Source organism: Coregonus lavaretus (assembly GCF_964263955.1).
Source record: "Coregonus lavaretus genome assembly, chromosome: 25".
Taxonomy (NCBI): domain Eukaryota; kingdom Metazoa; phylum Chordata; class Actinopteri; order Salmoniformes; family Salmonidae; genus Coregonus; species Coregonus lavaretus.
Genome location: NC_140012.1, coordinates 21,312,015 through 21,334,850, shown reverse-complemented (window position 1 = coordinate 21,334,850; position 22,836 = coordinate 21,312,015). Strand labels below are relative to the sequence as shown.

At 43.5% G+C, this 22,836-nt stretch overlaps 1 protein-coding gene across 1 annotated transcript; it reads right to left on the bottom strand.

The window, feature by feature from the left end:
* Positions 1–2,210: 2,210 nt before the first annotated feature.
* On the bottom strand, positions 2,211–19,255 carry LOC311100595 (cerebellar degeneration-related protein 2-like; the record flags this gene model as incomplete). Its single annotated transcript, XM_084141516.1, has 6 exons — positions 19,150–19,255; positions 4,548–4,660; positions 3,962–4,110; positions 3,705–3,869; positions 3,211–3,409; positions 2,211–2,972 (listed from the first exon to the last, which is right to left on the bottom strand). The coding sequence occupies exons 1-6, from the start codon at positions 19,217–19,219 to the stop codon at positions 2,211–2,213; spliced, it is 1,458 nt and encodes a 485-aa protein (XP_083997642.1). The 5' UTR covers positions 19,220–19,255.
* Positions 19,256–22,836: the final 3,581 nt, after the last annotated feature.

Sequence of the window (22,836 nt, the reverse complement as noted above, 5' to 3'; positions counted from 1 at the left end):
AATACAATCACATATAGGCACCATAGCAGATAAGTGTTATCATGAATCAATGCTCACAGACACACACAAGAATGGAATAAATACACAAGTAATAGTAAGTAAATATCCATGTATAAATACGCAAGAAATGAGGCGGCAGAAACATTTTTTTGTCCAAGTGCAATCTGTAAAACATTACAGTACAGAGAAAGCCAAGGAGCCATCAAAGGACAGAGTCAAATGGTTCCATTTTGGCATTGTTCACTCTTATTAGAATATATCAGAACCTTTTCTGTTACCATTGCTATGACACAGTGTCTTTATCTTCTTGCCCTGAAGAGCTACAGGGAGCGCAGGCTTTTGTTACAGTCCAGCAGTACACCTGAATGCTGGGCTGGGACAAAAGCCTGCACAAACTGCGGCCCTCCAGGACCAGGAGTGAACATTGCTATGACAGACTGACAGTAAGCCTCCACAAGACGTCATACCCTTTTTCTTAACTCAGCAACACTTGATTGACCCTGAGAGAAAAAGAAGACTGCTTGGACCTGGCACATTCAACCCTTTATAACACTGTGGAGCAAACAATAAGTTTTACTTTTACAACACCACACCAGCATTGATCTCTCGCCAAATGCTGTGGCTGATATAATAGGTTTGAAGCTTCAGATGAGTTTAAGACCTTGAGTTAGTTAGCTCTAAGAAAGACATGCTACTTCCTGTATCCTGCAGGTGCATTGTTGTGTACATTTTCTCCTCCCCATATGGTATGGCATTGCAATGTGAGTACATCATTCAAAATAATGCAACCACTATAACATTCATGATAATAAGGAAAGGTGGTTGGAGTGTTGCTAGCCAAGACAGTGGCATTGTTCCTACTGTATTCTGTACGGTGCAATGCTGCATCAGTAGTGTTAGTGTGTAGTTAGTGAGCTGGTTTAGTGTTAACAGACCAGGTTTAATAGTTAGTAATACTGGTGGTGGTTAGGCTATATAATTATCCATCACTTCTGTCTAAATCAACTTTGTCTAAATAGGCTTAACGTTACAATTTGTCTTAGGCTTAACGTTACAATTTGCAATACAATCACAGGGTTTTCCCCACCCCATTTTGTTTGTTGTGGAGGGTGAAAATCATCTACCTGACAATCAATAAACGATATAAATGGAATGAGACAAAAAAATATTGACAGTTTAAAACATCACATTTGACTTGACCATGCATCAGTTGTACCTTTACCAAACAATATAGTGAGAGTGTTGATAAGGAAACAGAAAAGACAACAATCTGTTTGGATTGTCTGTTGCATCTTGTCAGTACACAGACGGCAGCTATAGTTAGCGCTAGGCTAGTGGACATACCCAGCTACCATTCAATTCCAGGGTTACAGGGGGCACTGCTAGAACAAATTTGGACACCCCCACAAACATGAAATATGAACATTGGTCTTTTTTCAGGACACCCCCAAGAGTCAATGTGTACTTCGAACCCGGTTCCAACCCTGTGACATTCTGACAAGACACTAATTGCCTATGTCTCTCCGGACCTGGAAGGTAAGCATCTCTAGAGTATAAAATACAGTACTAAGGTCACGAGTATACAGTCACAGAGCAGTGCAAGACAAGGTCGCAATGTCCTCTGGGCAGAAAGTCTTACATTTCCTGTTTCGCTTTTGTTGGCATCTGAAGTCCATTGTTCAGGCCGACATTAGGCTATGTAGGCTAGGGAAAAGCACATCAGGGTCTAAAGGTAGAACTTTGAGTTAACTTGTTATTTGTCCAACATGACTTTTGTTTCAGTATAATCCAACGTTTGGAGAATTCAGAGGTCATTGTTGAGGTGGAGAATCAACAGTACCGTTTTTACTGTGAAGCATTGGGAGTTTAGTGCACCTATTCAATCCATGTTCCATGTCCAACAGGTTGTGGGTGATAGGTATTCTACCTGTGAGTTAGCTAGCAAAAGGCAGCTGAAAAAATGTGTTAGATCTCAAGGGCAAAGGTAGGCAGGCCCTAATAGAGGATAGCATTAGCAGTAGATTGGTTTTAGTAGCATATTGGTCGATTGGTACCTAGTAACAGAAGCAGACAGGAGACCATATCCCATATGGAAGTCTACTCATGAGTGCTACACATTGGTAGTGTATGAGGCATGTTGCCCCCTTACAATCTGAAGCGCTTTAAGCATGGAAAAAGCATTATACTACCAAGCCAGTCCACTATCATTCTTATTTACTAGACTTGCCAGACTTGCTGGCTTTAGGGGCTTTGGTGGCTTTGGTAGTTTTGATTTCTGTCTTGGTCTTCTGAATACGGGAGAAGATCTCCTTGAACAGAGCCTTGTACTCTGGCGTGTTCTGGCCCAGCCGTTTATCCACCGCCTCCACCTGCTTAGTGATGCTCTCCATGGCCTCGGGGGTGGAGGGGGACTCGGTGGGGGTGGGCGGGGGTGCAGGGGTGGAGCCCATGGCACAGTCCTTCATGGAGGGGTCCCTGGAGACGGGGCGTGAGGTCTGCACCCCTGTGTGGCACAGGGACTCCTCGTGGCGCCTGCACTTCCCTAACAGCTCCTCATACTTCTCCAGCAGAGCGTGATACTGCTCGTCCACCTCCCTCAGGATGGACATCCCTCTCTTACGGACGCTGTTGGCGTGGATCGCGTAGCTCCCTCTTCTCCTTCCAGACGCGTCCCTGGCTACAATGGCGTTCAGCGCCGTGTCGCTGCAGCTCTTCCTGACGGGGCTGGAGGCAGGTAACGACTCTCCGCCTAAGCCTCCTCCCCCCTCGCCCTCCTCCCTGACCCCTCCACCTACCTCTCCTCCTTCCCCCTCCAGGGTGTCTGTTTCGGGGGTGTTGTTGAGGAGAGTCTGGGTGAAGCCCACGCCGTCGTCCTCGCTGCAAAGGAGGAGGGTCCTTGCCCGTCGGAGCTGCTGGAGTTCCTGGAGCTCTGACTCTAGTTCATGGATCCGTACCTGGCAGCTCTCTGCACCCTGTCAATCAATAAGTCAACGAGTCAATCAGTCAGTCAGTCAGTCAATAAACCAATCAATATTTGTATTCTCCCAGAAAAGAGGGAAAATAAGAAGCCCTACTATATTTGAGTCAGGACAAAGTATCAAAAAGGACACTCATTGGATTCAACTAACTTAGTAGAACATGCAACCATAAAAAAACTTGAGGCACTCATTTTGGAAGATTAAATGGAGTTAAAATAGGAGTGATTCTGACCTGCACGCGTGTCTCCAGACGAGAGAACTCCCCCAGGAGGACATGACACTCTCTCTCCGCCCCCTCCCTGCGACCCCGCTCAGCCAAGCGCAGCGCCGACACCGCCTCTCTCAGACGTTCGTTCTCCTCCTCTGCTGGCTGCCGCTTAGCCTCTGAAGTGAAGCTGTCTGAGCGGCCTACCACGAACCCATCCTCATACCTGACAGACAGACAGACAGACAGACAGACAGACAGACAGACAGATACAGACAGAGAGATACAGACAGAGAGATACAGACACACAGATACACACAATATGAGCTAACTTACTTGTACCTGCCAGATAGAGAGACAAGCGCAATATGAGTCAAGCATCCACCTACAAAGCTCCTCTAACATAGTCTAGGGACCTTGAGATCCAGTAATCAAAGATTTGAGTGTGATTGCTTAACTAAATAAAAATTGTTGAGTAGGCTACTGAACAAAGGGAGAGGTAGGAGACTATGAGCCCTCACTTGGGTGCGGTGCAGAGTTCCCTGAGGCAAGGGAAGGAGGCGATGGTCTTGCGTCGTTCCCGCTTCTCCCTCCGGACCCTGAGCTGCTCCAGGGAGTGGAGCTGTTCCACCTGCCCAGAGAGAGACTCCACCTGGGTCTGTAGGGTCTCGATGGTCCCTGTCAACCTGCGAGAACCAGGGAAGAGAGATAGGGGGATAGTGTGTGTGTGTGTGTCTGTGTGTGTGTGTGTGTGTTTGTATGTGTGTGTGACACTCACCTCTCTATCTTGTGTTGCGAGGCCTTACTGTCCAGAACCAGTGTATGGTTGGTGAGCTCTAGTTCTCTGGCTGTCCCGTCTAGCTGCTCGTACACCTTAGCATGCTGCTCATTCATTTCCCTCAGCACCTCTAGCTGCTTAGCCAGGTACTGCACAAGAGACACACATACTGTATGTTTATATCCTGTACACACATATACATACATACACACATGATCATAAACAGAGGAACATTTGGGGTCATGTTCCCCTACCCAATCCTAACCGAAGCCATTAGGGGGATGGACACTTTCCGACCATAGTATCACTGGTTAAGGGAGACACTTCTATCCACTCCGCTGCCTATGGTCCTCTGTTAACTCTAAAACCCCTTGGTTGTGAACAGTGAACCATTTTAATGGGGTGATGTACTGCTATGCTAAGATCAGCCAGCAGAGCCAACGTCCTACATCACCTGACTCTGCTCAGTCAGAGGGACAGGTAGGTTGTTATCCAATCTACACCTTACTTATGGGTAGGGGTTACGTTAGAGTTTAGTCTATTGAGATGTATCCATGGAGCTGTTGAGACTTGGCTCTCGTCTTACCTCGATCTCCTGCACCTGCTCCTCATTGGTGATGTACATCTGCTGTAGAGAATCCTCCAGCTCCTTGTTCCTCTCTAACAGAGTCTTCCCCAGCTCCGCCGCCAGGTGGAGGTCTAGAGAGAGAGAGGGAGGGAGGGAGAGAGAGAGAGAGAGAGAGAAAAGGAGGGGGATGGAAGGAGGGATAAAGAGAGGGGTGGGAGGGAGGGGAGAGAGAGATGAGTGATGGAGAGGGCCATGGGAGATGGAGAGGGAGATAGGTTGGAGGGAGCGAGCGAGGGGGGGAGAAAAAGAGATGGTTAGTTTTGAGAGCTCAGCTGTAACAAATTATCTAAATAAGACAGCATTAGGAAGAGGTTTTCCTTTGCTAGTTAGATGGAACCAAAGCTATGAGTGATGTCAGTGAAGATACAAAATATAGAATTTCAGTCTGCACTGGTCCCCATGACAGCCACAGTAGAACGCATTGTTCATACTGTTCCATGTTTTAATCTACAATCATGATGATTCACTGAGGAATAGATCACAGTTCTATTTTCAGCAGGGTTTTAAGAACATCTGCAAATAGGACAATCAAACATTAAAACATTCCTCCTGAGATACATCCTGTGATACGTACACAGAGATAAACAAGATCATCCTGGACCTAGACAGAAGAGAGGGAGACAAAGAAAGAGGGATTGAGAGATGGAGAAAGGGAGTATTCAGGAGAGAGAGAGAATTATAAAAAGAGCCCATCTAGGCACCATGTCTCTCCCTAAAGATGTATTTCCTCTATTTTTACCCTTGTATCTCTGTCAGTGAACGTCACTGATGTGTGCCAAGTTCAAAAGACAAGACACCACCGCTCCACAGAAACTATATGACAGAAAGAGGATCTGCAGTCTCTCTGCAGTGGGGTGGAGGAGGTTTGAATGTGTAAAAAGTGACAAGTTATGAAATTGAGTGTGGGCTCAAAAAAAATGTGTAGGCATGTACACTCTGGAACAGAGTTGAAAAACACTGTTCTAGTAGTGTAACAATAAATGGCACTGACACTCAGTCTAGACAGAGAATACTACTCTCTCTCATTTTATGGAAATCATCTACTGAACAAAATATTAACGCAACATGTAAAGTGTTGGTCCCATGTTTCATGAGCTGAAATAAAAGATCACAGACATTTTCCAATAGGCAAATTTCTCTCAAATGTTGTACACACATTTGTTTACATCCCTGTTAGTGAGCATTTATCCTTTGCCAAGATAATCTATCCACTTGACAGGTGTGGCATATCAAGAAGCTGATTAAACAGCATGATCGTTACACAGGTGCACTTTTTTTTTTTTTTTTTTTTTTTTTGTCATTTAGCAGACGCTCTTATCCAGAGCGACTTACAGGAGCAATTAGGGTTAAGTGCCTTGCTCAAGGGCACATCGACAGACTTTTCACCTAGTTGGCTCGGGGATTAGAACCAGCGACCTTTCGGTTACTGGCACAACGCTCTTACCCACTAAGCTACCTGCCACCTTGTGTTGGGGGCAATAAAAGGCCACTCTAAAATGTGCAGTTTTGTCAACACAATGCCACAAGTTTTGAGAGAGCATGCAACTGAAATGCTGACGGCAGGAATGGCCACCAGCGCTGTTGTCAGAAAATGTCAGGTTCATTTCTTTGAGGAAAGCCAGTATGCGTGTTTGCGCTCAGGCAAGAATGAAAGGCGGCCAGAGCGTGGGAGAGAAAATATCTTAAGAGTTCAAAAAGTACTCGCACTCAAAACCATAAAGAGGAATAACCCAATAAGGCTGAGATGCAAAAATAATATGATAAATGTAATCCAGTGAAAGTGCAAGGTGCTATATAAAAAAAGGATATACAGTACTAGTCAAAAGTTTGGACACACCTACTCATTCCAGGGTTTTTCTTTATTTGTACTATTTTCTACATTGTAGAATAATAGTGAAGACATCAAAACTATGAAATAACACATACGGAATCATATAGTAACATTTACATTTACATTTTACATTTTAGTCATTTAGCAGACGCTCTTATCCAGAGCGACTTACAGTTAGTGAATACATATTTTTTTATACACTCAGGAGACTGCGCCACTCAGGAGACTGCAAAAACGTGTTAAACAAATCAAAATATATGTTATATTTGAGATTCTTCAAAGTAGCCACCCTTTGCCTTGATGACAGCTTTGCACACTCTTGGGATTCTCTCAACCAGCTTCATGATGTAGTCACCTGGAATGCATTTCAATTAACAGGTGTGCCTTGTTAAAAGTTCATTTGTGGAATTTATTTCCTTCTTAATGCGTTTGAGCCAATCAGTTGTGTTGTGACAAGGTAGGGGTGGTATACAGAATATATCCCTATTTGGTAAAAGACCAAGTCCATATTATGGCAAGAACAGCTCAAATAAGCAAAGAGAAAAGACAGTCCATCACTACTTTAAGACATGAAGGTCAGTCAATACGGAACATTTCAAGAACTTTGAAAGTTTCTTCAAGTGCAGTCGCAAAAACCATCAAGCGCTACGATGAAACTGGCTCTCAGGAAAGGAAGACCCAGAGTTACCTCTGCTGCAGAGGATAAGTTCATTAGAGTTAACTGCACCTCAGATTGCAGCCCAAATAAATGCTTTACAGAGTTCAAGTAACAGACACATCTCAACATCAACTGTTCAGAGGAGATTGCATGAATCAGGCCTTCATGGTCGAATTGCTGCAAAGAATCCACTACTAAAAGGACACCAATAATAAGAAGAGATTTGCTTGGGCTAAGAAACACGAGCAATGGACATTAGACCGGTGGAAATCTGTCCTTTGCTCTGATGAGTCCAAATTGGAGATTTTTTGTTCTAACCGCCGTGTCTTTGTGAGAAACGGAGTAGGTGAACGGATGATCTCCGCATGTGTGGTTCCCACCAAGAAGCATGGAGGAGGAGGTGTGATGGTGCTTTGTTGGTGACACTGTCGGTGATTTCTTTAGAATTCAAGGCACACTTAACCAGCATGGCTACCACAGCATTCTGCAGTGATACGCCATCCCATCTGGTTTGCGCTTAGTGGGACTATTATTTGTTTTCAACAGGACAATGACCCAAGATACACCTCCAGGCTGTGTTAGGGCTATTTGACCAAGAAGGAGAGTCATGGAGTGCTGCATCAGATGACCTGGACTCCACAATCACCCGACCTCAACCCAATTGAGATGGTTTGGGATGAGTTGGACCGCAGAGTGAAGGAAAAGCAGCCAACAAGTGCTCAGCATATGTGGGAACTCCTTCAAGACTGTTGGAAAAGCATTCCTCATGAAGCTGGTTGAGAGAATGCCAAGAGTGTGCAAAGCTGACATCAAGGAAAAGGGTGGCTACTTTGAAGAATATATTTTCATTTGTTTAACACTTTTTTGGTTACTACATGATTCCTTATGTGTTATTTCATAGTTTTGATGTCTTCACTAATATTCTACAATGTAGAAAATAGTAAAAATAAAGAAAAACCCTTGAATGAGCAGGTGTGTCCAAACTTTTGACTGGTACTGTATATAAAAAATATACACATTTCTTTACCATAATGTCGTTTTAGAGAATTTGGCAGTCTGTCCAACCGGCCTCACAACCGCAGACCACATGTAACCACGCCAGCCCATGACCGCCACATCCGGCTTCTTCACCTGCGGGATCATCTGAGACTAGCCACCCGGACAGCTGATGAAACTGTGGGTTTGCACAACCGAATAATTTCTGCACAAACTGTCAGACAACCGTCTCAGGGAAGCTAATTTGTGTGCTCATTGTCCTCACCAGGGTCTTGACCTGACTGCAGTTTGGAGTCGTAACCGACTTTAGTGGGCAACCGCTCACCTTTGATGGCCACTGGTATGCTGGAGAAGTGTGCTCATCATGGATGAATCCCTGGGCAGATGGCAGACAGCGTAGCATGTATGGCGTCGTGTGAGCGAGCGGTTTGCTTATGTCAACGTTGTGAACAGAGTGCCCCATGGTGGCAGTGGGGTTATGTTGTGGGCAGGCATAAGTTACGGACAACGAACACATTTGCATTTTATCGATGGCAATTTGAATGCACAGAGATACCGTGACGAGATCCTGAGGCTATTCATCCACCGCCATCAACTCATGTTTTAGCATGATAATACACGGCCCCATGTCGCAAGCATCTGTACACAATTCCTGGAAGCTGACTCATCAGACATGTCACCCATTTAGCATGTTTGGGATGCTCTGGATTGACATGTACGACAGTGTATTCCAGTTCACCCCAATATCCAGCAACTTCGCACAGCCATTGAAGAGGAGTGGGACAACATTCCACAGGGCACAATCATCAGCCTGATCAACTCTATGCGAAGGAGATGTGTCGCTGCATGAGGCAAATGGTGGTCACACCAGATACTGACTGGCTTTCTGATCCACGCCCCTACCTTTTTTTAAAGGTATCTGTGACCAACAGATGCATATCTGTATTCCCAGTAATGTGAAATCCATAGCCTAGGGCCTAATGAATTTATTTCAATTGACTGATTTTCTTATATGACCTGTAACTCAGTAAAATATTTGAAACTGTTGCATGTTGCGTTTATATTATATATATATATATAGTCTGGTTCAGAGTGGGGGAAAAAACGAAATGAGAGATATTCAAAGTGATGTGGGACCATTAGGGGCCTAGCCAAACTGGAGTGGGCTGCACTGTATTCTGAGTAAGCAGGATAAATAGTCTATATTTTCATGTCTGACTCAGCAGCGAGATGTGTTTTGGGACCTGTGGTCATATCTGAGAGGGAAAACACACAACAGCTCGATGGAAACACAATCACTCTTGATGGAGAGGCAGAGCTGACAACAAGATAAGGTTGAGGAGAATGATGCACACTGTGATTACTGATCAATACTCCAGTCGATCGATAACAAACGTTCATTCCATTAATCTGACCTCTGGCCTTCAATGAGAGATGATATACTGTATGTTTGTTGTTTTTAATTGTGTCCAGAAAGAATCTGCGTGATCTTAAGCAAATCTTAATAAATTCGTAACATATTGCACGAATTGGATTTGTAACATATCACACAAATTGCAAAATTCGTATGATATCATATGAATTGCCAACCTATCCATTTAAGAGGGAGTGGTGCTTCCATTCAGCTGCTCGAGAGTAATATGTTACAATGTTTGAAATGTTTGTTTTTTATAGTTGTTGTTTTTTTGTCGCACTGCATACACTGGGGCGGCAGGTAGCTTAGTGGGTAAGAGCGTTGTGCCAGTAACCGAAAGGTCGCTGGTTCTAATCCCCGAGCCGACTAGGTGAAAAATCTGTCGATGTGCCCTTAAGCAAGGCACTTAACCCTAATTGCTCCTGTAAGTCGCTCTGGATAAGAGCGTCTGCTAAATGACAAAACATAACATAAAACATAACATACATTTCATTCTCTTTTAAGGGATTAAGCATGGCTCTGATAACGATGGATTGTACAAACGTTTTGGAATACTCATCGCATTTTCTACGGATTTACAAAAGAACATGCACCGCATATCCGAGACAAACCTCTGTGTTTCGTGATAATGCGCGCAAGAAACCGGGTGAGATGGACTACAGCTGGTAAGGGCAGACGGAGGAAAATACTGACAATAGAAGGTAACAGACCTAAAATACGTATAAAACACAATCGCTCACGTGAATGCAGAGTTCTAACTGAATTATGTGATGTCACAAATACATCCAAAAATGCCCTAGAGACTCCGAATGTGCTTGTTTGTAATTCAAGATCATTGACAAACAAAGTGGATGAATTTGAACTGCTTCTTCAATCAGTAAATGCAGACATTGGATGTGTCACTGAAACATGGGCCCACCAAAACATCCCAGATGAATCTATTTTCAGAAATGACAGGTACTGAGAAGGGATGAGAGGAGGGGGCGTGGCTATGTATGTGAATCACAGTATGCAGGCAAAGAGAAGAACTGACCTAGAGAAAGAGGAGTTTGAGTGTATGTGGCTTCAGCTTCGTCCTAAACGACACCCCAGCTCAGTTTCAACTCTGGTAGGATGTCTGGTAACCCAGAACAGAAAGGAGGCCTTGGCACAATGTATGGCCAGTACTGACTGGTCTGCCATATGAGGTGGAGAGCATCGATGCAAAGGTGGAGAAGTTCAACTCCTGCATTCAAACTGCACTTGATGTATGCATGTCAATAAGAAATGTGTGTCCCATACCTAAAGTGTCAAACCCATGTACAACAAATGACTGGAGACCCATCTCTCTAACTTCATGCCTTGGAAAAATCCAGAAGAGCTTCATCATAAAAAAACTAATGCCAACAGTTCTATCGGAGTACACAAATCAGTATGCCTACCTCCCAAAGTCCAGCACTACTACCGCCCTTGTGAAAGCCAATGGTGAGGGTGTTACTTGCTGATATGTCCAAAGCCTTCGATCGAGTAGATCACGCAACGCTCCTGCAACATCTGTCTGACATTGAACTGTGTCCAAGGTTACTAGCCTGACTCCACAGCTACACCACCAGAAGAAGGCAGAGGGTGATGGCAAATGGCACATTTAGCCCTTGGTCAGAGGCCACCTCTGGTGTGCCATAAGGGGGTGTGGTTTCACCATATCTGTTTCTCCTTCACATGTCCACCCGAAAAGTTGTCTTCAGTGACACTCTGGACACTGGGTATGCAGACGATGTAGGGCTGTCCCGAGCCATACCATTAACCAGCATCCAAGAGGACACTTCCATGGGCTTGGAGGCAAAGCAGCTGGAAGAGTGGGCCACATCCAACAACATGCTCCTGAATGGGAAAAAGTCTGTGGAAATTCGGATATGTTTTTCTAGAGACCATCCACAACCTGCACCACTAATCCTAGGAGGACAGGAAGTACCAGTGGTAACAACAACCAAGTATCTTGGTTTTCATCTAACCTCTGTGTTGACACACATGTGGAGCAGTCAGTGAAGAAGGCCTCAAAACGCCAGCACCTTTTGACTGTTCTTGCCAGAAATGGCCTACCCACTGAAGATCTGGTCACAGTATACACTACACTGGTCAGGACTTGTCTGGAATACGGTGGAGTGCTGTTAGTTGGATGCCGTAATAAGCAGCAGGCCCAACTAGACAGGGTGCAGAGGAGGGCCTTGAGGATAATCTCCAGAGGTGGAGCAGTCCAACCACAGCTCCCGTCACCGCAGAACAGGCAAGAGCAGGCTGCACTGCACCTGGTGAAGGACATGCACACTCTTAACCATCCACTGAACGACCTGCTCCCTCCAAAAAGAGTTAACTGCACCACCAGGCTCCTGAGAAACAGCCACGAACTGTCCTGTATAACTGCCCGTACGAACCGCCTGCGAAACGCCACTCTACCCACTGCTGTTAGACTGTATAATAATTCTATTTTTTTCCAATCACATTTTAACATTTCAATTTCCGTCATGAAAAATGTCCTGTAATGTTTCAAGTGTTCTGTATTCTATTTATGTCACGTAATATGTGTTGTATATTTTTAATGAGTGTTTTGCAATTATTTGTAATATAAATTCTGCATTTCTTCAGTTTTATCTGTGAGCAATAATAAATAAACTCAAACTTCAAACAGAAGCGATGTCAAACTAACTGCTGACCAGGCAAGCTGAAACACAAACACACACAAACTCATTCTGTGTTTTTTTCCAGGGGAAGTTTAAGGTGCGTGTCAAAGCCAGTGAGATGGTTGGGGAGGAACATGTGTGTAATCTGGAGCAGGGTGACAAAAAGGGGAAGATGAGAGTCAAACCAACAACCTTTAGCACAGCTCTAAACATCAATGCTGAAGTGCTCTGTAAAACACACACTCACATCATTTAGTTCCAGCGCTTGCTTTTCAACCATGCTGTTTCCTCTCTCTTGTTGTCCTGTCTTGCCTCAATTAAACTAATGAGGAGAAAAGCAGGCTGCTGCCAGCTCCTGCTCAGCATGGGCTAATACAAAGACCTGCCTGCTGCACTCACAGCTAAATTAACGCCTGTGGGGCCTTTGCTACTACACAGGTACCACAGAATGGGCTTTAACCCTTTGAGGACTATGTACATCATATTTAATCCTCTGTTGAACGTTACTTAACCAATTCTTATTTTATGACTGCTAATTACCATTCCAATTTAAATTATATGGTCAATTCAATCCATTCTGAATGATAGCGTTCAGGAAGAGAACACTAAGTCACTCCTCAAAGGGTTAAACTCGCTAACAATGAGGAGGCTGCTTCAGTCATAGAAATATAATCTCTAGTTATGTAGCTTCAGTGCTGTCCCACTGCTCGGTTAGAATAGGGCAGTCTGAAAAAAGAATAGTGTAGAATAGAATAGGGCTTGTTAAAATGGGGCTAAGGGAGCATTATAGAACATAATTAGCCATTTTAGAAAGACATCCACTGAGTGTACAAAACATTAGGAACACCTTCCTAATATGAGTTGCACACCCTTTTACCCTCAGAACAGTCTCAATTCATCAGGGCAAGGCTAACAAGGTGTCAAAAGTGTTCCACAGGGACGCTTCCCACAGTTGTGTCAAGTTGGCAGGATGTCTTTGGGTGGTGGACCATTCTTGATACTCACGGGAAACTATTGAGCTTGAAAAACCCAGAAGTGTTGCAGTTCTTGACACACTCAAACCAGTTCACCTGGCACCTACTACCCCGTTCAAAGGCACTTAAATGTTTTGTCTTTCCCATTCACCCTCAATGGCACACATACACAATCCGTCTCAAGGCTTACAAATCCTTAATTAACATCACTGATTGAAGTGGATTTGACAGGTGACATCAATAAGGGATCATAGCTTCCACCGGGATTCACCTGGTCATGGAAAGAGCATGAGTTCCTAATGTTTTGTACACTCAGTGTAGAAAGACAATATTTCACCCAAATGTCATGGGATAATATAAAACTATATTTGTTGTAACATGTGGTATGTTCAGAGATTTGTTTCAGTTTTCTCCAGTTTTCTGCATCCACAAACAAGGATGGGCCACATCTGAAGGGGGAGCAAAATTTAACACAACACAGGAGGACCAGTTTGCTCTGGATTAAATGTTTTGAGAAACTGGGCCCTGGATAGCATTACTCTCATAAATCCTCTTGGCTTTTATTCCAAGAGGGGAAATTGAATTATGTAAACATCTAAGCTCTGCTGCTGGCCACTGTACGCCAGATCTCCTAGCTTTCAAACAGCAGAACTCAGAACCAAATACTGCCTGGAAAAAACACAGAACCCAAACACTGACCCACTGTTTACGTTCACCATCGTCCACTGCTGTGTGGTATTGGTATCTAATGGCGAGAGAGAGAAAGGGGCAAGCACTGTTTCTCTGCACCAAACATCCTAATCAATACCCTCTACAGACCACTAGCTCCAAACAAGGACACCAGGAAGTCAACTGACGCATGAAGGATGACATCACCACCCAGACCCAATGACTCAGACATAATGGAATGAATTATGTGCATTTCCTGGATATTGTTTTTCCAGGTTTTATTTTTTCATGTTTTAGCAGTATCAGTTACACTGACTGGGGGATGTCTTCTTGAGGGCCTAAGCAGGAACACACATTGGCTGCATGCATACTGGCGGGAAATGCTTTTGTAGGGTGAAGAGGGTACATATTGTCGTTAGGGGAAGGGTCACACTCCTGTCACAACCCACACACACAGGCACACTGTAAAAAAATATATAGTTGTTTCAACTACATATTATTAAGTAACTGTTTCCACAGACTTTTTTTCATTTACTCCACTTTTCGGTCAGTGTTACCTGAACTTAACATTTTTAGTTGGCCCACACTTAGCTCCAACATGAGAAAATGTAGGCAAAAATTCAGTCAACTTAAAATTCTGTTTGCTCAAATTGTCTCATGTTCATTCAACTAGAAATTATTATTTGGGCATCTTACCTAAAGAGGGCTGTGGAACTAGTTACACACACAGTGCTTTTAACATACAATTCTTTCAACTTACATGTTTACATTGTGCATGTTCATTTATACAGTAATTCATATTCAAAATGTCCTCACCTGGGATTTGAACTCAAAACCTCTTGGTTCACAGCATTCCAATTTTCCTGCTACGCCACCATGTCTGTGTCAACAACTGATTTCACCTGTATTGCTACACTTTGCACTTAAATCAGCTCTGTTAAAAGTACACTCAAGAAAAACGATTTTAAGGAGTAACATTAAAAGAGAGTAATATGCCCCACCAACAGACAACTATACAGAAAAACCCGAAAATTGCTTAAATAAGTAAATCAAATCAATGATGAATGGTCAGACATGGTGGAACAATGGTGGAACAAGCTCCCCCACGACGTCAGGACAGCGGAGTCACTGACCACCTTCCGGAGACACTTGAAACCCTACCTCTTTAAGGAATACCTAGAATAGTATAAAGTAATCCTTCTTCCCCCACCCCCCCCATAAAAAAAAGAAAAGATAAAAAAGTGGTTGTCTCACTGGCTATCATAAGTTGAATGCACCAATTTGTAAGTCGCTCTGGATAAGAGAGTCTGCTAAATTATGTAAATGTAACATGGTGGCGTAGCAGGAAGATTGGAACACCATGAACCTAGAGGTTCTAAGTTCAAATCCCAGGTGTTGACAAATAACTGAACATACACAATGTTATCATTTACGTCACATATGTAATTAGAAAATGTTGTATGTTAACAGCACAGTATGTATAACCAGCTGCACAGCACTTTTTAGTTAAGATGCACAAACAATACATTCTAGTTGAATGAACATGAGACAAGTTGAGCAAAACACAATTTTAAATTGACTGAATTTTTGCCTACGTTTTCTCAAGTTGGAGCTAAGTTTGGGCCAACATTCTTTTTGTTTGTTCAGGTAACACTTTCACCGAAAAGTTGAGTAAACTAAAAAGGCTGTGGAACCAGTTACTTAATAATAATTACTTGAAACAACTAGATTTGTGGGTGTTTTTTTTACAGTGCAGGCACAAGCGTGCACACACACACATATACGAACACACTGTACTGTCTGGGTATGATAGCCACAGTCCGAGCCCTGTAATCAAATCAGCTGGGGCTTAGTGCTGGGGAATCAAACATTGAAACAGAACAACACAGAACTGTTGGCTGAAAAAATACTGTAATAAAACTGTAATGTGTGTGTGTGTGCGTGTATGTGTGTGTGTGTGTGTGTGTGTGTGTGTGTATGTGTGTGTGTGTGTGTGTGTGTGTGCATGTGTACAGTGCACTCGTGAAAGGAAACATGCCTGGTTTGGAATATGCCTGTCCTTTTTGAGCAGTGAATGTTGTTTTTGTAGGTGCATATCTCCAATAGGATTCACAGGAATCTGGAAAACAGGGCCTCTCCTTGTTTTCTCCTCCTTCTCTCCTTCCTTCTTTCCTTTTCTGCAGATAAGCTGTATAGCAGACCAAACCCTTCCGTACGACTTCACTGCAGTAGTAAGCTCAAATTCTGTATAAAAATGATTAAACACAAGTTTTAGTCTGCAGGATAACAAGGAAACAAAGTGTGTATTTAAAGCCTTAGAGAGGTGGTTGTTGAAGCGTTTTTACGCTGCATGTAATAAGAGCAGGTCCGTGGTATAACAACCCTCTCATTAGATGTAAGTCCAGCCCTGTTAACCAATGGGTCCCAACAGGCCTAAAGACTCAGCTGTGCTGGTCACATAGCTTCAGCTGAGCACAGAGTTCGGGCTAGAACAAGCCTTGGTCTGTCTTACAAAGGGTTCCATACACTGGTTCCAAAAGGGTTCTTCGGTTGTCTCCATAGGACAGGGGTGTCAAACTCATTCCATGGAGGGCCTAGTTTCTGCAGGTTTTTGGTTTTTCCTTTCAATTAAGACCTAGACAACCAGGTGTGGAGAGTTCTTTACTAATTAGTGACCTTAATTAATCAGTCAAGTACAAGGGAGGAGCGAAGAATCCGCAGACACTCAGCCTTACGTAGAATGAGTTTGAGACATGTGCCATAGGAGAACCCTTTTTGGTTCCAGGTAGAACCCTTTTGGGTTCCATGTAGAACCCTCTGTGGAAAGGGTTCTACATCAAACCCAAAAGGGTTCTACCTGGAACCAACTGGTTTCTACCAGGAACCAAAAAGGGTTATTCAAAGGGTTCTCCTATGGGGACAGCTGAAGAACCCCGTCGGGTTCTAGATAGCACCTTTTTTTCTAAGAGTGTAGAAAAGCATTATAATTTATATGTTTTTCTCCTCAGTGTAATTATGCATGGAAATGTCTGAGTCTGTGTACTGTAGATGCATCATGTTTGCTGATTCCTTACAGTATAGAAAAGCAAATTGCCTCGTTGCATCATCAAATGTCTGCCTTGCTTAGCTTATGAAATTTGCTTAGATGCTATGCATGAAAGTTTCCTTTCTTGATCTTTTTTTTATTTTTTTTACCATATCTCATTCTGCCAAACCCTGTGGCCAAATAGCACCCCTGATGATGGAGCCTGTGCCTCTGTCTGCAGGGTAATCCAATGCCAGCGGTGTGTTCTCCTCTCTGATAGATTACTGGCACCTCACAGTATCACTACCAGAGGTGAGCTCAGCATTCTAAGCTAACACAAAATACAACACCTGGCACTGCTCTGAGAGGCCAGGAACACTGTGTGCCATGGGGCACAAAGAATACAGGCTGCACCAGAGGGATGTAAAGGGAGGGAGGGTGGATGCAGAGAGAGTGGTAGATACATGGAGAGACATGGGCCTTGTGCTCTTTTTAGCTTTCTCCCCTCTCTCTCATATCTCATCCTGTCATACCGTAATCTTCTACTGTCTCTCTTTCTCCACCACTCTGTATTCTTCCTTTCCCTCCCTCTCTCTCTTTCTGAGTAAAGTGAAGACTCATCAGCCTATATTTTTATCTTCAGGTCTATTGATGTGTCCACACACTCAGTTCCCCCTCCAGCCCTCTCTCCTCTCACAGTGCCAGTGTGTGTAAAGTGTGTGTTAAGCGTGTGTATAGTGTGTCTGTGTGCATAAAGTCAGATCAAGAGCAGCGTCAAAGCATTACATCATCTCCTCTCAGCCTGTGGCAGATATCCTAATAATTGGAACAAAGAGATGAAGTGATAGAGAGATTAGGGATGAGCGTGGAGTGAAAAAGAGAGGATTGCAGGGAGCGAGGGAAAATAGATAGAGAGAGAGGAACAGAGAGAGAGAGGGTAAGAGCCAGGGAGCAAGGCAGAGAGAAAAAGAGTCATGGAGTGAGGAAGGGAGAGAGTAGGGAAGAGGGAAGAGATGAAATAGCCCTACATCTGTCAAGAAGTTCAAAGCAGTTTGACAAGCTGTGATTGGCTACAGCTCAGCAGATACATTATCAGCAGCTTGGGATATTGAATATGCATCTAAATTAGTGTAATCCAAAATGAAGCTTATTGTGCCAACAGCATTAAAATCGAATTCAGACTAATAGTGGTTCCGCTGAATTATGGCATTATGCAATCTATATAGTACAGTATGAAGGCACAGATAAAGTAGGTTATTATTATGCAAATATTATTGCAGTAGCCTAGTCAACTACCATCCAGGCCTTGTGCATCACCTCCGTTCCACATTAATTCTATGGGACCATACTATCTTTGGAGAATAGCCTAGTGATTGAAAATAGTTATTTACACTATTCCAGTGGATATGCAAGTCAAGCATGTTTCCTGTCTGTGTTGGCCCCCATGTATGTTCTTTGTCCCAACCATTCACTTTCTTGTTTAAATGATATGTTCCTTGTTTATTGAATTATGGGGAGTTGAACATGACAGTCTACTGGCTGTGAAAGTCACTACATTCTAAAAGGAAAACATAATATGTCATGATTGAATTAGGAAATCAATACAACCTAATTGACTGCATAAACAAGGTTAAGTGCTATAGGAAGCCCTGCACTATTCCATTAATGTTATGTTCATGTTGTGAAAAGAGGTAAGAAGATGGGGTTAAAGGTTATAGTCCCCTAAAGTGGTGGTCAATTTGCATTAGCCTAAAGGCAAATGCTGCCAATGTCAATTAGGCCTACAACATTTTATGAGACAATGGATGTTAGTGCAAATAAATGCATTTTGCACACAAAAAATGTTTGAGAAGTTGATGTAAGCTTGCTCATTATTGCAACCTACAAAGAACAATTACATTGCAATGATGACAGCTGACATCTATTGCCTTCTATTTATTGTTCCTGTACTAACCCATTGTTTAAAATCACCAACAGAACACTGGGTCCAGCCAGCATCGTGTATGTGTTTTTTCTTGCAATGTGACAACAACCACAGAAGGAAACGATTTTTCCCATCACCGTCACAAAGGCCCTTGGCATCCATCCCTTCCAAAGCATTGTTGTCAGAAAGTAGCAAAAGATTCAAGTGCGGTAGCACATTTGAAAAGCATTGGTATTTTTATTTGTCAAGACGCACGGACAAATGTAACATCGCATGCTGATCTAGAAGCCTTCCGTCATCAAAAAGTCCTTTGTTTGAGGAAAACAGCTGAACTCACCAAAAACGAAAGTGCATTGACATTGCAGATGCGGCTGGCTGCAAACGGCGGCCCCAGAAATGCGTCGCCACTTACCAGATTCGAGATCTTGCTGGTCGTACCATGGCTCTTCCTCCTCGGTGACAAATTCCTCCATTCCTAGCATCGAGAAACGGATACTCCCACCCGCCTTGTCCTGCAGCCCATAAAAGACTATGTTACAAACCGGGTCCACAGTCAGACACACATACACTCACTGTCCCTCCCGCCCGCCTCTGGAATAACATTAGCAACTGCCGCCACACTGGAATGAGGAGAGAGCTGTGACGTTAACCGCTTCGAGGCAGATGAAGCAGGCTAAACAACGTGGGTTTATTCGTGGCAGCAGTCACTCAGACCCACAAAACACCGCCAAACAACCTTCTCAAGATAGGGGGTTGTTTCAGTTTTTAAACGAAACAAAATGACACAAACACAAGAGACTCGAACACTGCTTTAAAACATCCAGTCTGAATTGCCCAATTATTGTTTCTTATAGGGGACTTGTTTGGTCTCAAATAAAACTGGGCTGTTGACACTTGTGCGTTTCCCACCTCTCTCTCACCCCTTGTCGCATCCTGTTCCAAAGACCGCTAGAGAGAGGCTGTGTAGGCTAGACGTGGCAGACGTCGCAATAGTCTCTCTCCCTCCTGTCTTCCTCGGGCAGAGCAGAGAGGATGTGGTGAATGTAAATGTTGGCCCTATACACATAAACATTAGGCAATGTAGAGACGGTCCATCTGGTGTTCACTCTTTTCTTAACGTGTTCCAGTAGAGGCAGCCATGCCGGTAGAGATTAAAATATTACAATTCTGTTCACTATGATTCAATAAATGAGTGTAGGCATACACAAACACTATTATGCATGCATGGTGCACTACATGTATTAAATTCATGCATTGAAATACAGCCATTGTAGCTGTGTTGCCTGAGGGCCAATTGAGGAGCAGTGAAATACACTATTGAAGATTATTCACATCCCCCAAATTACCCCCCAGGCAATGCAGCAGAGCGGTCACTATTTCATTGCAACGCTTGAGTGTTACACATAAAACACCACTAGGGGGCAATCCAACATTTCACTTCAAACAACCACTACCAAAACAGTCTATTCAGCTGGATGTGGTTCTCTCTCTCAGGCTATGAACGCTAATTACTCAGAGCACTTTGCCCAATGAAAGCCTTAGCTCTGTGGGTTTATGGCAGCAGTATTGATAGCGAGAGCCGACCACAGGTAACTAACCTCGCTTAGTGAAAAAAGGAGGATGTAAATCGCTCCCAGACGCTGATCTAAGGTCAGTTTTCCAGTTTTCTCCCTACTATTGGTGGAGGCGGAGCTGGTCCTAGATCTGTGTATACGGGCTACTCCTTGCTCCCTAGTTATCCATGTGAGAGGGATTGAGTAAAAGGGCTTGGTCACTCCAGGCCAGGGTAAAGACAGGACATATGGTCACAGTGCTGTAAGTATGGCAGGATCAGATAGATATGTGTGATTACTACACAGTATTAGGAATAGAGATCTGAGGATTCTGTCTGTAGGGATGTCACCCTTTAGTTTGCAATAGGTCACAGCATTGGTTGAGAGGGGGGAGCTATATCAGAGTTATTAGATCATCATTGAGCCTACAGTGATACATGCATGGTGGGAAATAACACACATTGCTTTCATTACACAAATCATCCATTTGAATTGCAAAGCTGCTCAGCTCTGCTCTACTGTTGTCAACAAAGCCAGTCTGAATCCAGCTGCTCTGAATTCTAAAGGGAGGGAGGCTGGTTTGAATCAAGTCTTTCGACTATAGTTTACTCCCTCTAACTCAGGCCTCTCTCTCTCTCTCTCTCTCTCTCTCTCTCTGTCTCTCTCCATTTCAATTCAAAGAGGCTTTATTGGCATGGGAAATGTGTTTACATTGCCAAAGCAAGTGAAATAAACAATAAACAAAAGTGAGAAGACACAAAACAACACCAAAAAAAACTATTAGAATTTAACAGTAAAAGATAGACATGTCAGGTGCATAGACATGTCAGGTGCTATATTATCAGCAATGTACAGTGTTTTAGCAATGTGCAAATAGTTGTAGTACAACTAGTAGAGGAAAATAAATAAACAGATAAATATTGGTGGTATTTACAATGTTGTTTGTGCTCCACTGGTTGCCCTTTTCTCATGGCAACGAGCCACAAATCTTGCTGCTGTGATTGCACATTGTATTTCGCCTAACAAATATGGGAGTTTATCAATGTTTGATTTGTTTTCAAATTCTTTTTGGGTCTGTGTGTGATCTGTGGGAAATGTGTATCTCTAATGTAGACATATATTTGGCAGGTGGTTAGGAAGTGCTGCTCAGTTTCCACAACGGGTTGGAACCGATTCAGGGAACAGAACAGAAAACCCATAAAATAAAGAAATATATCAAGGAACAGAAATGGAACCGGGAACGAAAGTGATCCATACTGTTCCAAACAGGAACCGATATTTTTCTCATAATTTGGTTGGGTGTAACTATAACCCTTTAACCTAACTCCTAAACTTAACTCTAACCTTAACCCTAACCCTAACTCCTAGCCTAGCTAATGTTAGCCAGCTAGCTAGTGTTAGCCACCTAGCCACCTAGCTAGAATTCTTAACATATCATAGGTTTTGCAAATCCGTAACATATTGTACGTTTATGCAAATTTGTGACATATAATGTGAATTGTAAGTCATAACATATCATACTAAATGGAGTCTCTCGGATTTACGTACAGAATAATACATTTACATTTACATCATTTAGCAGACGCTCTTATCCAGAGTGACTTACAAATTGGTGCATTCAACTTATGATAGCCAGTGGGACAACCACTTTTTTTTTATGGGGGGTGGGGGAGGGGGGGGGGGGTAGAAGGATTAATTTTATACTATTCCAGGTATTCCTTAAAGAGGTAGGGTTTCAAGTGTCTCCGGAAGGTGGTCAGTGACTCCGCTGTCCTGACGTCATGGGGGAGCTTGTTCCACCATTGGGGTGCCAGAGCAGCAAATAGCTTTGACTGGGCTGAGCGAGAACTGTGCTTCCGTAGAGGTAGGGGGGCTAGCAGGCCAGAGGTGGATGAACGTACTGCCCTCGTTTGGGTGTAGGGTCTGATCAGAGCCTGAAGGTAAGGAGGTGCCGTTCCCCTCACAGCTCTGTAGGCAAGCACCATGGTCTTGTAGTAGATGCAAGCCTCAACTGGAAGCCAGTGGAGTGTGCGGAGGAGAGGGGTGACATGAGAGAACTTGGGAAGGTTGTACACCAGACGGGCTGCAGCGTTCTGGATAAGTTGTAGGGGTTTAATGGCACAGGCAGGGAGCCCAGCCAACAGCGAGTTGCAGTAATCCAGATGGGAGATGACAAGTGCCTGGATTAGGACCTGTGCCGCTTTCTGTGTAAGGTAGGGTCGTACTCTGCGAATGTTGTAGAGCATGAACCTGCAGGATCGGGTCACCGCTTTGATGTTAGCGGAGAACGACAGGGTGTTGTCCAGGGTCACGAAAAGCTCTGAGATCGGGTTGTAGTGTCACAATACCAAACGTAACATATCATACTAATTTGAAGGTCCCGGATTTACATTTACTATGTTATGTCTAGTCTATGAGACCAGGCTGTGTGATTGGGCTACACATAAACTATTGATCCTCTGTGGCAAAATTATAGGCCTACACCTGGTGTAGTATTCTGAGTTATTTCATTTATTTCTGAACAAAGAGCAGTAATTCTATAACTT